General features: G+C 40.7%; 1 protein-coding gene across 10 annotated transcripts in view; it reads right to left on the bottom strand.

Annotated features, from left to right (window-relative positions):
- The window catches only part of SCEL (sciellin), a 51,006-nt gene that overhangs the window by 26,663 nt on the left and 12,302 nt on the right, over positions 1–12,041 (bottom strand). For 5 of the 10 annotated variants that reach the window (XM_035115242.3, XM_035115239.3, XM_035115243.3 and 2 more), the window contains exons 4-10: positions 9,017–9,079; positions 8,084–8,152; positions 6,379–6,447; positions 5,596–5,655; positions 4,229–4,294; positions 2,011–2,064; positions 39–77 (exon numbers count right to left, since the gene is read on the bottom strand). In XM_035115242.3, the coding sequence (XP_034971133.3) occupies positions 39–77; positions 2,011–2,064; positions 4,229–4,294; positions 5,596–5,655; positions 6,379–6,447; positions 8,084–8,152; positions 9,017–9,079 (420 nt within the window). The remainder of the gene's footprint in view (positions 1–38; positions 78–2,010; positions 2,065–4,228; positions 4,295–5,595; positions 5,656–6,378; positions 6,448–8,083; positions 8,153–9,016; positions 9,080–12,041) is intronic. The other 5 variants (XM_088667482.1, XM_088667483.1, XM_088667480.1 and 2 more) reach the window with 2 other exon arrangements.

Raw genomic sequence — 12,041 nt, 5'->3', positions numbered from 1 at the left:
AAGTTTAAAGTCTAAATACTAGGAACGAAAATACATACATCTTTGGTCCTCCTCCTTTGTTTGAAGTAGTTGAAACTCTGAAGCAACAAACAAACAGACAAACAAACAAACAAACAAACAAAGAAAACTCTGGTTAGAAATCGTGTATACTTTATGATTTCTATGACTACATAACGGATACTTTCCAAATTCCCTTTTCAGGCAGGGATCATCACAACATGGAGTGATTCCAGGACTGAACTGAACAGCAATGGGAATCTTGATTTCTTCTTGTGGTGCAGTCAGTCAATAGATGCAACCCAGAAACTGATACAGAGGAAGCCCTACCTTATCTACTACGGGGTAGTATCTCATACCCATATGCTCACAATGCACAGAAATTACGAGTCATATCTCTGACATCCCTCAGAAAATAAGTGGTTTTTTTAATTGCATCCTTGCTGGCTGCCCCTGCTGATTGTATGTGGAAGAATGTAAGCAAATTTAACACAGAATGAAAATCTCGGGAATAAAACCCAAGCTTTGAGCACTTTTAACACTCCTATGGGGAGGGAAAGGCATGCCTATAACATGACCCTCTTGGTAGTTTCCACTGCCCTCAGAAATTTGGGTGGGGGAGCCTGGGAAAGGACATTCTCTGGGTCAGCCCCCTAAATTGTGGGATTTCCTCCCCACAGAGGGAAGCAGAAGAACACACCTATTTACACTGGCCGTTGACACCTGAGTAGAGATTTTTTAGGATCCACTACATTCTCTTCACTGTAGTTTGTTTTTAAATGATTTTAATATTTTTTTTAATGTGCTGGAATCTTATGGTGAAAGCCAGGAAAGAAAGGAAGATAATGGAAATAGCAGTAAAAGAAATTATATTTGAGGGTATCAGAAAGTAGATGCTACTGTTCTCCATTTTGCCTGGTGGAAAATAAGTTCAGGGAAATCTTTTTCAGAGTTAGGGATGGCTGGAGTCTTATGGGTTATTTATAACATCTATTTACAAAACATCAAGGGGAGATGGGATAGTATGAAAACAGTAGTCAGTTTATTAAGAAGAAGAAGATTTCTATACCACCGTTCACCCAAGGATCATGGGGGAATTTACAATATAAAAACACAAAAAACATATAACATACTAACAAACAAAAACAATGCACCCCTAGTTTAAAAGGCAATAGATTGTACACTGAGGTCCAGCACCGAGGGCCTTCTGGTGGTTCCCTCGTTGTGAGAAGCCAAGTTGCAGGGAACTAGGCAGAGGGCCTTCTCGGTGGTGGCGCCCGCCCTGTGGAACGCCCTCCCAACAGATGTCAAAAAGGAAAACAACTACCAGACTTTTAGAAGACATCTGAAGGCAGCCCTGTTCAGGGAGGCTTTTAATGTTTAATAGATTACTGTGTTTTATTCTTCTGTTGGAAGCCGCCCAGAGTGGATGGGGAGACCCGGCCAGATGGGCGTGGTATAAAGAGCCTCAGTATCCACCTAGCTTACAGGTAAGGAGGATCTGTGCATCTCTCCTTTGAATGACCTTACGTGATGAGCTTTCTCTTGTCTTGACTCACTCTCATTCAAGCCTTCTTTATTTGCACATATCATTAATGCTCAAAGTCATTCAAAGTCCATCTATTTCATAGATGACATGGCAGCAAAGCCAGGTTTGCCACCAAGTGTGCACTCAATGAGGGAATGAAAACCACTCAGTCTCCCTAAATATGCTTGAATGATCTACATGTTTGCAAACAAACATATCATGGAATTTTAGAATTGAAGAGTTGGAAGGGACCCACAAGTGTCATCTAGTCCAACCCCCTGCAGGGCAGGAATCTTTTGCCCTACATGGGGTTCAAACCCACATCTCTGAGATGAAGAGTCTCATGCTCTGACTGAGACTCATTCATACCTTACATTATTAGATGCACACACTTAAAAAACGAGACACATGAAAACGTAACATATGAAGAAGTCCCACATTGTGTTCTTAAAAAAAGAATAACCTAATAAGCACTGTATACTTACGGTTTGTTATTGGTGGCTACAGCTGTAGTTGTATTTTGTGAGGCCCAGGAATGCCTGTGTGATGGAAAATGCTGAATTAATTTCTGTGTTGAACATGTATATTTAAAAATATGTACCCCCAGAAAAAAGCACTGCTGCTTGTGTAGCTTTTTGAAGCACATGAATCTTATTTTGAGGCAGTTCGTAAGAAAACCATGTTTAACTTACCAAAAGTGTGGTCTTTTTTATATATTATGGGAAGAGAGAAACTCACTTTAAAGGGCCTGTTTTAAAGGTCCAGCAACCTATATTTCCACACTTTACCTTGCTGCATTTTTTTTAAAAAAAATATCTGCTGGGGTTCTCTCACTAAAGGGTACTTGCCCCAAACTTGGATCTTGGCATCCAGGAATATTCTCTCCCTCCCCTCCCCCCATATATCCCTGAACCAACAGAAAATGGGAGCATAGGTACATGTGAGCACATTCAGACATTATTGCATCGTTTCTCCTTATTATAATGCTAGTGTTGTGACCCCAGGCCTAATGTTCCTTTTACACTGCGTTACCTATTGAATTGTGGAACAGCAACTTTTGGATCAATGTACCGCCGTGTCATACTACATTTTAAATTTCAGGAAAGATCTGTATGCCCCAATGAAATTAAAATGCAAAACTCCCATGATTTTTGCAAATCGTACAAACAGGTTTGTTTTTCTGGAAGCAAAAAAAAAACATGTAAATGAGCACTAAACTTCCATGAGAAAGAGGACTAAAGCAATGGTTGAGTGAATGCGGTCTGTCCCTGGGCAGATGGTGAAGAGCTCCGTTTTTTTCAATAGAGGGAGATATTTTACCATGCACTGCCAAGGTTTACAAGAATTATTCTGCTGATGTGCAGGAAAATGTTTACCCACGCTGAAAAACTATGACATGGCTATGTGGTGAAGAAACCACAACACCTCAAGTCCCACACACCAACAATTCACATTGAAGATCACTTTACTTTCAAGGCTGTGTGATTCAGTTTATCTGTGTGCATTCTTGCAGGCTAAAATATTCTTTTCAGGTAGTGCGGATGCAATACATTGTGGCAGACCACTTCCTTTTTGTGCATAGAGTGAATCTCAGGTCCAGGCATTTGCATCTGCAGCTAAAAGGTCTTCAGTAGCAGGACTAGGAAGACCCCAGGATCCTGCAGAGCAACTTACAGTCAAAGGAGAAAGTGCTTGCCTAGATGAGCCATTGGACTGACTCTATGTAAGGCAGCTCCTTATATCTGTTCATAAGGGCGTATTACACATGAGTCAACGTCATGATAGCATTCAAAACCAGCCAAACCAAAGCCCAAACCACTTTACACCAGTCATAAATATTTCTGCTCAAATTTTCAATAAGGTTACTCCCAAGTAAATGTACAGAGGTTTAAAATTCCAAAGTCTAATTGATTTCAGTGGGAAAGTAAAACATGAACTCTCTTGAAATCACTCATAATCGTCAGTCAAAACATGGCTTAGCAAATGTGTGGGTTCCCACAGCAAAGGAAATAGCTTTTGCTGCCAACATGCTACCTGTGGCCAAACCATTACATATAAACCCAGGCTTGTGGTTTAGAATCTCCAAATAAACCATGAGTAGTAAAAACAAACCTTGGTTACAGCTCGTGGCTTGTTTACAGTGAGATAAACCATGAGCCCAGGTTTGGACATAATGCTAAGACAAACCATAGTTTAACTCCAGGCAGCATAACCAGGGGAGGAGCATAGCAGCCATTGTCTTCATTCCAGGAATCTGCAAGCTGACTGTTTGCACCCAGCTATGGTTTGGCTTAGCTGCACATGCAGTCTGGGTTACTACCGGTAGGGCTTAACTTTGCCTGGATCTTATGCAATATATGTTTTTTATTTAATTTGACATTTTTATCCCACAGTGTTTAGCTACCCAGAGGCTCTCACCATGGCAGACAAGCTTAGAATATTTCAGGATGCAATTCTGAACAGAATTAATAGGAAGTAAGTCTCCATGAATATAATGGGACTTTCTTTTGAGCAAAAATGTATAGGATTACACTGTCACAGATTTTTTCAAGTTTGTATCTAAAATTAGAACAATGATGTGGGCTAGATATTCCTCAAAAACTCAACCAAAGCTGTCAACATAATGACCAAAGAGAAATTCTTTTGAAGCATTTCCTCACATTTGAGAGCTGAACATAACTTGGATAAAATTTGATTTCTTACCTTTTGTGTTGTTCATCATCTATGGTGACCTTCTGACTGGAAACTGGGGGAGGCATCCATGACTGCCTAATAATGTACAACCCTATGGTTCATTTTACAGGCCTTTTGTATTTGGACCCAAAGTCAAAGAAGTTTATGCTGCCTGTTATCAACTTAAATCCCATTGTTTAAATCCTAATTAAAAGCACTCAACTGTGGCTTGATCTTACTTATAGTGATGTTCATTAATACGAACTGCAAAGCTGTCACCGTATAATTCCGCATTTTTGTCTCCCCACTGAGAATTGCTGGGAATAAATTTGTTTTTTGATGTGTCTAATGTTTCCTATCCCAGGAATAAGACTGCCACTTCTCTTAAGAACAGAGGAAACCCCATAGCTATTGCTTGTTTGTGTATGCAGAGATTCCTAGAATGTCTTTCCCATCCTTTGCTTGCAGAATATTTTTGGTTCAATCCCAGATAACTTCAGATGGCAAGAGTGGGAAAGAACATACTTATCATTTTCCCACAAATGGAAGCAGCTACTAATCACATTTTCACCTCCGGAAAAAAACCCAAAACATTTCAAACTATTAAACACATAAAAGGCTATCTACCCTATGCCTGTCATATGAAAACAAATTTGTGTTACTAACTCAAATCAGCCTAGAACTATCCTTGGCAGTAACAGGGTCCCGTTCTCTCCCATCCCCCATGTTTTTCAAGATCCATAAAAACATTTGCCAAGTATATAGTAGCATAGGGAGCAAAACTCATGAGTCACTTCTGCTTAGTCTCACTGAGGTTTCCTCAGTGTAAGTGCTCTTCAAATCCATCTTTTACTTGTATGTTCCACTTAAATTTCTCTTTTAAAGGATGAGCAGAGCAGTCCTAATGAGGGGTTGGAGAGGCACAGATTTGCCACAGCACCCAAAGTCTCGCCAGTTCCTGCTGAAAGGTGCTTGGGGAACCCATTTCTTTCCCCATTACTTTAGCTCCAGATTGGTGCAGCTGAAAGGCCTGAGGACTAGACCCTTCATGGGATATGTGGGTCTTCAAATCCGGCTGATCCAAAGCTTCTGGTGCCCCTCTGCTGCCCCCAATATCCTTTCTGCAGGTTATCCTCAATGGGAGAACCACTGGCGGAAGCTTGGAACTTCTGCCATAACACAGGTCTCCTGCAGCAATTTTCTACTGTGTTGGTGGAGGTTGGCAAACCGGCAACAGTACACCATCCTAACCTCTTCCCCAAGACATCAACATCAGGGGATTATGAGGGCTCCACTCTCAGCTGGAGTAATTATTAGAATCAATTTCTATATTAGATAGATAGCTTTTGCAAAAAAACGTTGATATCTACAGTAAAAATTAAGAAGCTCTTGAATACCTTTTCTTCTTCACAGGTGATGTGGCGTTGCCAGTGTTGATAGTTGCATCAAGCTCCTTCCTGGAAAAATCATAAACCAAAGTTTAAAGTTTGGTCATTCCACTTAACCATACTTAAGGATAACTACTTTTTCCATGGTTAGGGATGACAAACTGTGTTTAATCAAAAACAGAAGTAAAGTTGTTTTTTTTTTTTTTTGCTCCTCACATCTGCACTAAAAGAGGAGAGGGGGGGTGGACTGCTTGCTTGGGCTTCTAACAATAAACCACTGAATGAGGCCACTGTGGTTTGTGTACAAAGCACTGACAAGTGATGCTTAGAATCGAGAGTTATTGCTTTTACAAAAGGTGTGATTCACCCTTGAGGCTTCCTCCATGACCAGCTCCAATGGTATATCAATACAGTGGTACCTCAGGTTAAGAACTTAATTTGTTCTGGAGGTCTGTTCTTAACCTGAAACTGTTCTTAACCTGAGGTACCACTTTAGCTAATGGGGCCTCCCACTGCTGCTGCCGCGCCACCGCCATGCGATTTCTGTTCTCATCCTGAAGCAAAGTTCTTAACCCAAGGTACTATTTCTGGGTTAGCGGAGTCTGTAACCTGAAGCGTCTGTAACCTGAAGCGTCTGTAACCCGAGGTACCACTGTAACTTCTGAAGATCTGTATCCTAGATCTACAGTAAAGTACATAGGAAGGAGTCCTATAAAGATCCACCAACTTGATTTGTACTAAACCTGATGTGCACCCTAAATAGATGACTATGAAGCATGGCTTACACATTACCTGCTACTTGGCTTGCCATCCAAGGTGGGAAGCTTATTTGCTTTGTCAGCATCACTGTTGCCAGGAATCCTAAATAAATAGCAAAATGAGCTTTCACCAACAGTAGAAATTAGCTTTTCTTAAAAAAGAAAAGAAAAAGATTGCCTGAATTAAAATGTCAACATCTCATATTTCCTAGCAAGGCGGAAAAAGCTTCCCGTAGCTTCTGCACACACTTCTACAGTGATAATGAGACCAGCATACTAGCTGACTCAATATAATGTTAGTGCTTATTAGTTTTAAAAAGTTTTTGGGCTTGCTGAAAGAAAGAGTATTTTAATTAAGTCTTAGAAAACCAATGAATTATTAAATGTCCAGAGATTATTACACGCTCTTTTTTAAACGAGTAGTGAAAAACAGCAAATCCTTTGAGGAGCCCCTTAATTAAGAACTAAAATGCATCTTCAGTCAAAACAGCCCATTGTCACTCCCTATATATTGTTGCTCACCCACCACCATCACCACCAAGTGTTTCTGGAGATCAATATGATTTGAAGTGTTGCCCATTGTGTATAATTCCTTGTGGAGCATAGCCATTGCATCAAACCAAGGAGGCCAGGGTAGCTGTGCTTACCATTGATTTCATTAAGCCATTAGATTTACATTAAAGAAAAAGCACAAGCCCTTTCCTGGCCTTTATGGATTTCAAAGTCACTGCTGGAAAACCTTTTCCTGACTTCCACTTAAATGGAAGGCTCCTGCTGTTGGATCTGAATTAACCATTAAGGTAGCAATGCCATTTACTGTATATCTGCCACAAAGTGGTGCTTCTGAAGGATCTCATGCTGCTGAAGATTGAGCAACATGTAAGCAATGCAGCAGACCTGGGGGCATATCGGGGCTCACAAAACAATTGTTGTGCTACAAAAGCGTAAGCTGAGTGAGCACTTTGCATCCTATGACCTTTTATTATAATAATAATAATAATAATAATAATAATAATAATAATAATAATAATATATTATTTATACCCCGCCCATCTGGCTGGGTCTCCCCAGCCACTCTGGGCGGCTTCCGACAGAAAAATAGAACACAGTAATCTGTTAAACATTAAAAGCCTCCCTGAACAGGGCTGCCTTCAGATGTCTTCTCAAAGTCTGGTACCGGTAGTTGTTTTCCTCTTTGACATCTGTTGGGAGGGCGTTCCACAGGGCAGGCGCCACCACCGAGAAGGCCCTCTGCCTAGTTCCCTGCAACTTGGCTTCTCGCAACGAGGGAACCGCCAGAAGGCCCTCGGTGCTGGACCTCAGTGTCCGGGCAGAATGATGGAGGTGGAGACGCTCCTTCAGGTATAATGGACCGAGGCCATTGGACCTATGAAGCGGGATTTTACTCAAATAGGCCTTTTATTTGACTGTTATGCTCCCATATGAGTTTGAGGAATTTCAGAAACACAGCTCCAGGGAAAGGGAGGCATGCTCCTATAATAATGTGGTAGACTGGGGGAAGTTATGATTCCTTGTACGTAGGCAATATCCTGTGGTTTTCTCTATGTCACTTCTTCCTACAGTTTTGTAAGGTAGAGGAGGTTGCTGCACCTAGTTTTTGTTTTATTAAATATTTTCTTGATTTATAGAAATATGTGCAGTGTAGCTGTGTACAAAGGCCCGAGAGCATCCAAACTTTATAATACAAAACAATACAGCCATCTATATAAAACTCTTACCTGTCTAAAGCTGTATCAGATCTATATCGGCTAAGCAAAGCTTTTTGATCATCCTTTTCATCTGTGCTCCTGACATTAAGAAATATTAATTAATTATAGTAACTGAGGGATAGTACAGTAATCACTTTAAAGAAGATTTTCAGTCACCAAAGTGACTGTCAGATGATTCACCTTTGCAATTTAAAAACTGATCTTTTGAGATAAGAAATAAATTGAAATAGTCCAATATCACAGTTGAGGTGAGTATTTCAAGATATTTAATAAATATTTTGATTCTCTTGACTAAATTGAACAAATAAAGAGTTGAGAAATTATCTTCACACTTCCAGAGAATCTAGTATTGTGTGAATACATGGCAATATCCTCAATAGTCAATATCATCTCACAGCTGTCTTTTCCCATTTAACGTGGGTCTAATTATGTTAGCTATCTCTTCAAAAATTTGTTGGAGTTATGACATATTACAAATCCATTTTCCATCTTGTGTCCTCCTTTTTAAAAGCAGTGGGTAGATCCAGCACATTTTTAACTTGAAATGTAGAATTCTGTCACTGTTATATGTAATTTGCAAGGGGAATATTGCATTGCAATCAAAGAAATAGATTTTGCTTAACCAATAAAGTAAATTCTTCAGATGTTAGACTCCAACTCCTATCTGTCCCAACCAGCATTGCCAATGATCAGGACCATAGCTGTCAAGTTCTCCCTTTTTAAAAGGGAAATTCCCTTATGCTGAATAGGCTTCCTCGCGAGAAAAGGAAAAAGTTGACAGCTATGATCAGGACTGATGTGAGTTACAACAACGTCTAGAAGATCTCAAGTTCCTCAGCTCTGCTATAGGTTATTAATGAGAACAAACAACCATAGCTTGCATAAATTTCCATAGTTGGGAAAAAATGGAAGAAACTTATAAAGATTAATATGCTACTGTACCTGTGTAAACCATCTTGTGATTTGTATTGATTAAGGACCACTCTGCCATAGTTTTCATCAGCGCTGCAATAAACCAAATATTTCATATTATTTTAATTTATATAGTGCCTATAAACTAATGATGCTGTCTGAAGGCCCCATTCAAGGAAGTGTGTCATTGTAGGAAGAGGCTGACAAAGGGAAAATACTCAAGAGGCCAACACTTTTCTACTGATTCTACTTCTAAATGTAGCATATATTGGTAATGTAATCAGATAAAAGCCCTGGGCAGCTGTTCAGATGCAGCTCCTCATTTTTACACAACGATTTATGAATGAGTGTGGATCCTTTCTGCTCCATAAATTGCTATACTTTCACCAAGCGCGCGCGCGCACACACACACACACACACACACACACACACAACACACTCTGAAGCTACAGCATATGAACATACACTCAGATTTTATATAGCTATCCATATGACTTCTTGGAAGTTATAATTCTGCAGCTACAATGCACAAATCATGGAGCTATCAAGCTTTCTTGAGTTTCAAGTTATTAATGTAATACAAATAAATGAATTCTGTTGCCAGAGCACAAAAGATTTATTCTTATAATGGAGTTAAGGCCTTCATCTTGAGTCCAATACTGAAGGACCCAATACCAACATGTGTGGCAAAGTTCACATACTTTAATCATCAGGCTTTGTTTGCTAAACTTTTCCCTTGCTCTACAGATAACTCTTCTGCAAAATACTGTTTGATTCCTTTCAGCTCTCACCTTCTGACTATTATAAACTAGATGGCCATAAGCCCTATTCTTCCATTATGAAAGCAAAACCAGTAGTTTTTGAACTTTCAAAACTTGAAGGAAACCTTTCCAGTCAGATTTGTGGGTCAAAGGAGTTCTGCACATCTGCCCTGGAACTCCTGCATCTACAATGTCCAGATTTGGAGTACATGGGTCAGTCTGTTTCCAGTCTCTGTTGGTTTTGCATGTGACCATTTATAAATCCATTCCATCCCATTTTCACATTAATTTGCAAATTTGTGCTATCGCAAAATACTCATTTAAATATGTATTTCAACAAATGCATTACTAAACATATGCATGTGCAATCCCCCCCCCCCATTTTGGTAATTTTTTGAGCTAAGAAACTTTGGAAAAGTGCAAAACCTAAAGGATAATGAGCTTCTAATCCATGTATTTGCCTGGGAGGTGTGAATTAGGTCGGTTTACTTAAAAATGAGTATGGAACAAAATTCTGTTCCAGATTTGAGAGACAACAAACGTGATCATTTCAAGATATTTAATAAATATTTTGATTGTCTTGACTAAATTTAGCAGCCGCGTCAAAGGAGGAATTTCAGCAGTTGTTGATTGTAATATTGTAGCTGTAGTCTATATGTGCAGAGCAGAGGATTCTGGGAAGTGTACACTGTCCATAGTCAGGTCATGCAAGGTACTGACCAGGATCGTTGGACCTCACCATTACCCTCTGTTAACAGAGAATGTGCTTTAGAATATGGGTAGTTGTGAGCTAGCCATCTTTCAGGTAAGCTTGTTTGTCTGTACTGATCTTATCATTGAGGAATGCCTGGAGAATTCATGAGGCACCCCATAAATGCACAGAGTTAAATTCACCATTGGATATGCAATAGATTGGATGTAACAGATGTTGTCTGGACAAGGGAAACTTTACAGATACACCCCAGACCTCTCCTACTTTTGCTGTTTTGTTTTAAGTGTTAAGTGCCCTGCCATTTGGAGTGAAACTCTGACATCTGCATGCTTTGGCAATATGCAACATACTACAAGCTTTCTCTGAAGCATTTTTAATCTTTCTATCTCTTGTGCTACCTGTGTTTAATTTAAACATCTCCTGAAGTACTTTGATCTTATCCTTTGATCTGCAGCGCCTAGCCCTGGGAGAAGTTTTATTGAGATTACACATAAAACCACAGAAACACAGACACACACGCCTTCGTGGCCTGCCTTCCATCCCTCCTCTCTCTGAAGATGATGGCTGCATCAAGAGCTGCAAGCACAGGCAAGCATCTCAGAAGAAGCAAGCTGGCTACCCAGCTACTGTAGCAGCCAACTCCTTTCTGTGCCATTTAGCAAGAACTTGTGGGTTTGGGACAGGGATGGGCAACCAGTGACCAACATTCAGGAAAAGTGTGGACTGCAGTCCAACAACATCTGGCAGGCACAGGTTCCCCATTCTTGGTCTAGGGCCAAGATTCAAATCCCAAAGATCCCATACAACAGAGGAAAAGGTGGGCTGTGCCTCTGATAGACAAATTCATGGAGCATCAATCTATTAGTGGTTATTAAACATAACTGATCATTAGAACCTCCTGTTCAGAGGCGGGATGTCATGGAGTGGTTGGACGCAGAGGAATGGCGGGAGGCACTAGCTGGGGAACAACCAAGGGAAGACGGATTCAGGTCAGATTGGGAGTGGAACGATGGTGAATGATCAGAGGGAGAAGAGAGACTGGGAGGAGGAGATGTTGGAAGCTGAAGAGGTAATAGGTTTTAGTAAGCAGGGAGAATCTGTCCAGAAACAGAAGCAGAAACAGGAGAGGAGGGAGGCCAAGAGGCAGAGATGAATCAGGCTGGTGAAGAAGCCAGAGTGTCTCCCACTCCTGCTGCAACAAGCTCTCCTCCTCCCTGGTCTCCCAGGACCAGGAGAGGCATGAAGCAGGAGCAAAGGCAGGCATGCAGGTGCAGTCTCAAATTGCTTGGGAAAACCCTGGACAGGAGGAGACTTGGGCAGCTATGGGAAGGCGGAGACCTTCAGTTTCCACAACTGCCTCATAGTGGCAAGACCTACCGAGAAGAGTTGTTGTGCCTTGTGAGGAGTAACAAGTAACCAAGGGGTTAACTGTGTACTGTGTACCACCTGACCACTGAGGAAGATATCATGTTACAGAATATACTGGAAGCATTTCTTTGTGTAACAGTTGGTTTCGATTCTGCCTGGGAGACAGTCGCAAGATGTCTGCGATCTCGCCAGGACGTTTGTTGTTTTCTCTGTA

This window comes from Zootoca vivipara, chromosome 4, assembly GCF_965207765.1.
Source record: "Zootoca vivipara chromosome 4, rZooViv2.hap1.1, whole genome shotgun sequence".
Classification (NCBI taxonomy): Eukaryota; Metazoa; Chordata; class Lepidosauria; order Squamata; family Lacertidae; genus Zootoca; species Zootoca vivipara.
This window is presented reverse-complemented; position numbering and strand designations above follow the sequence as displayed.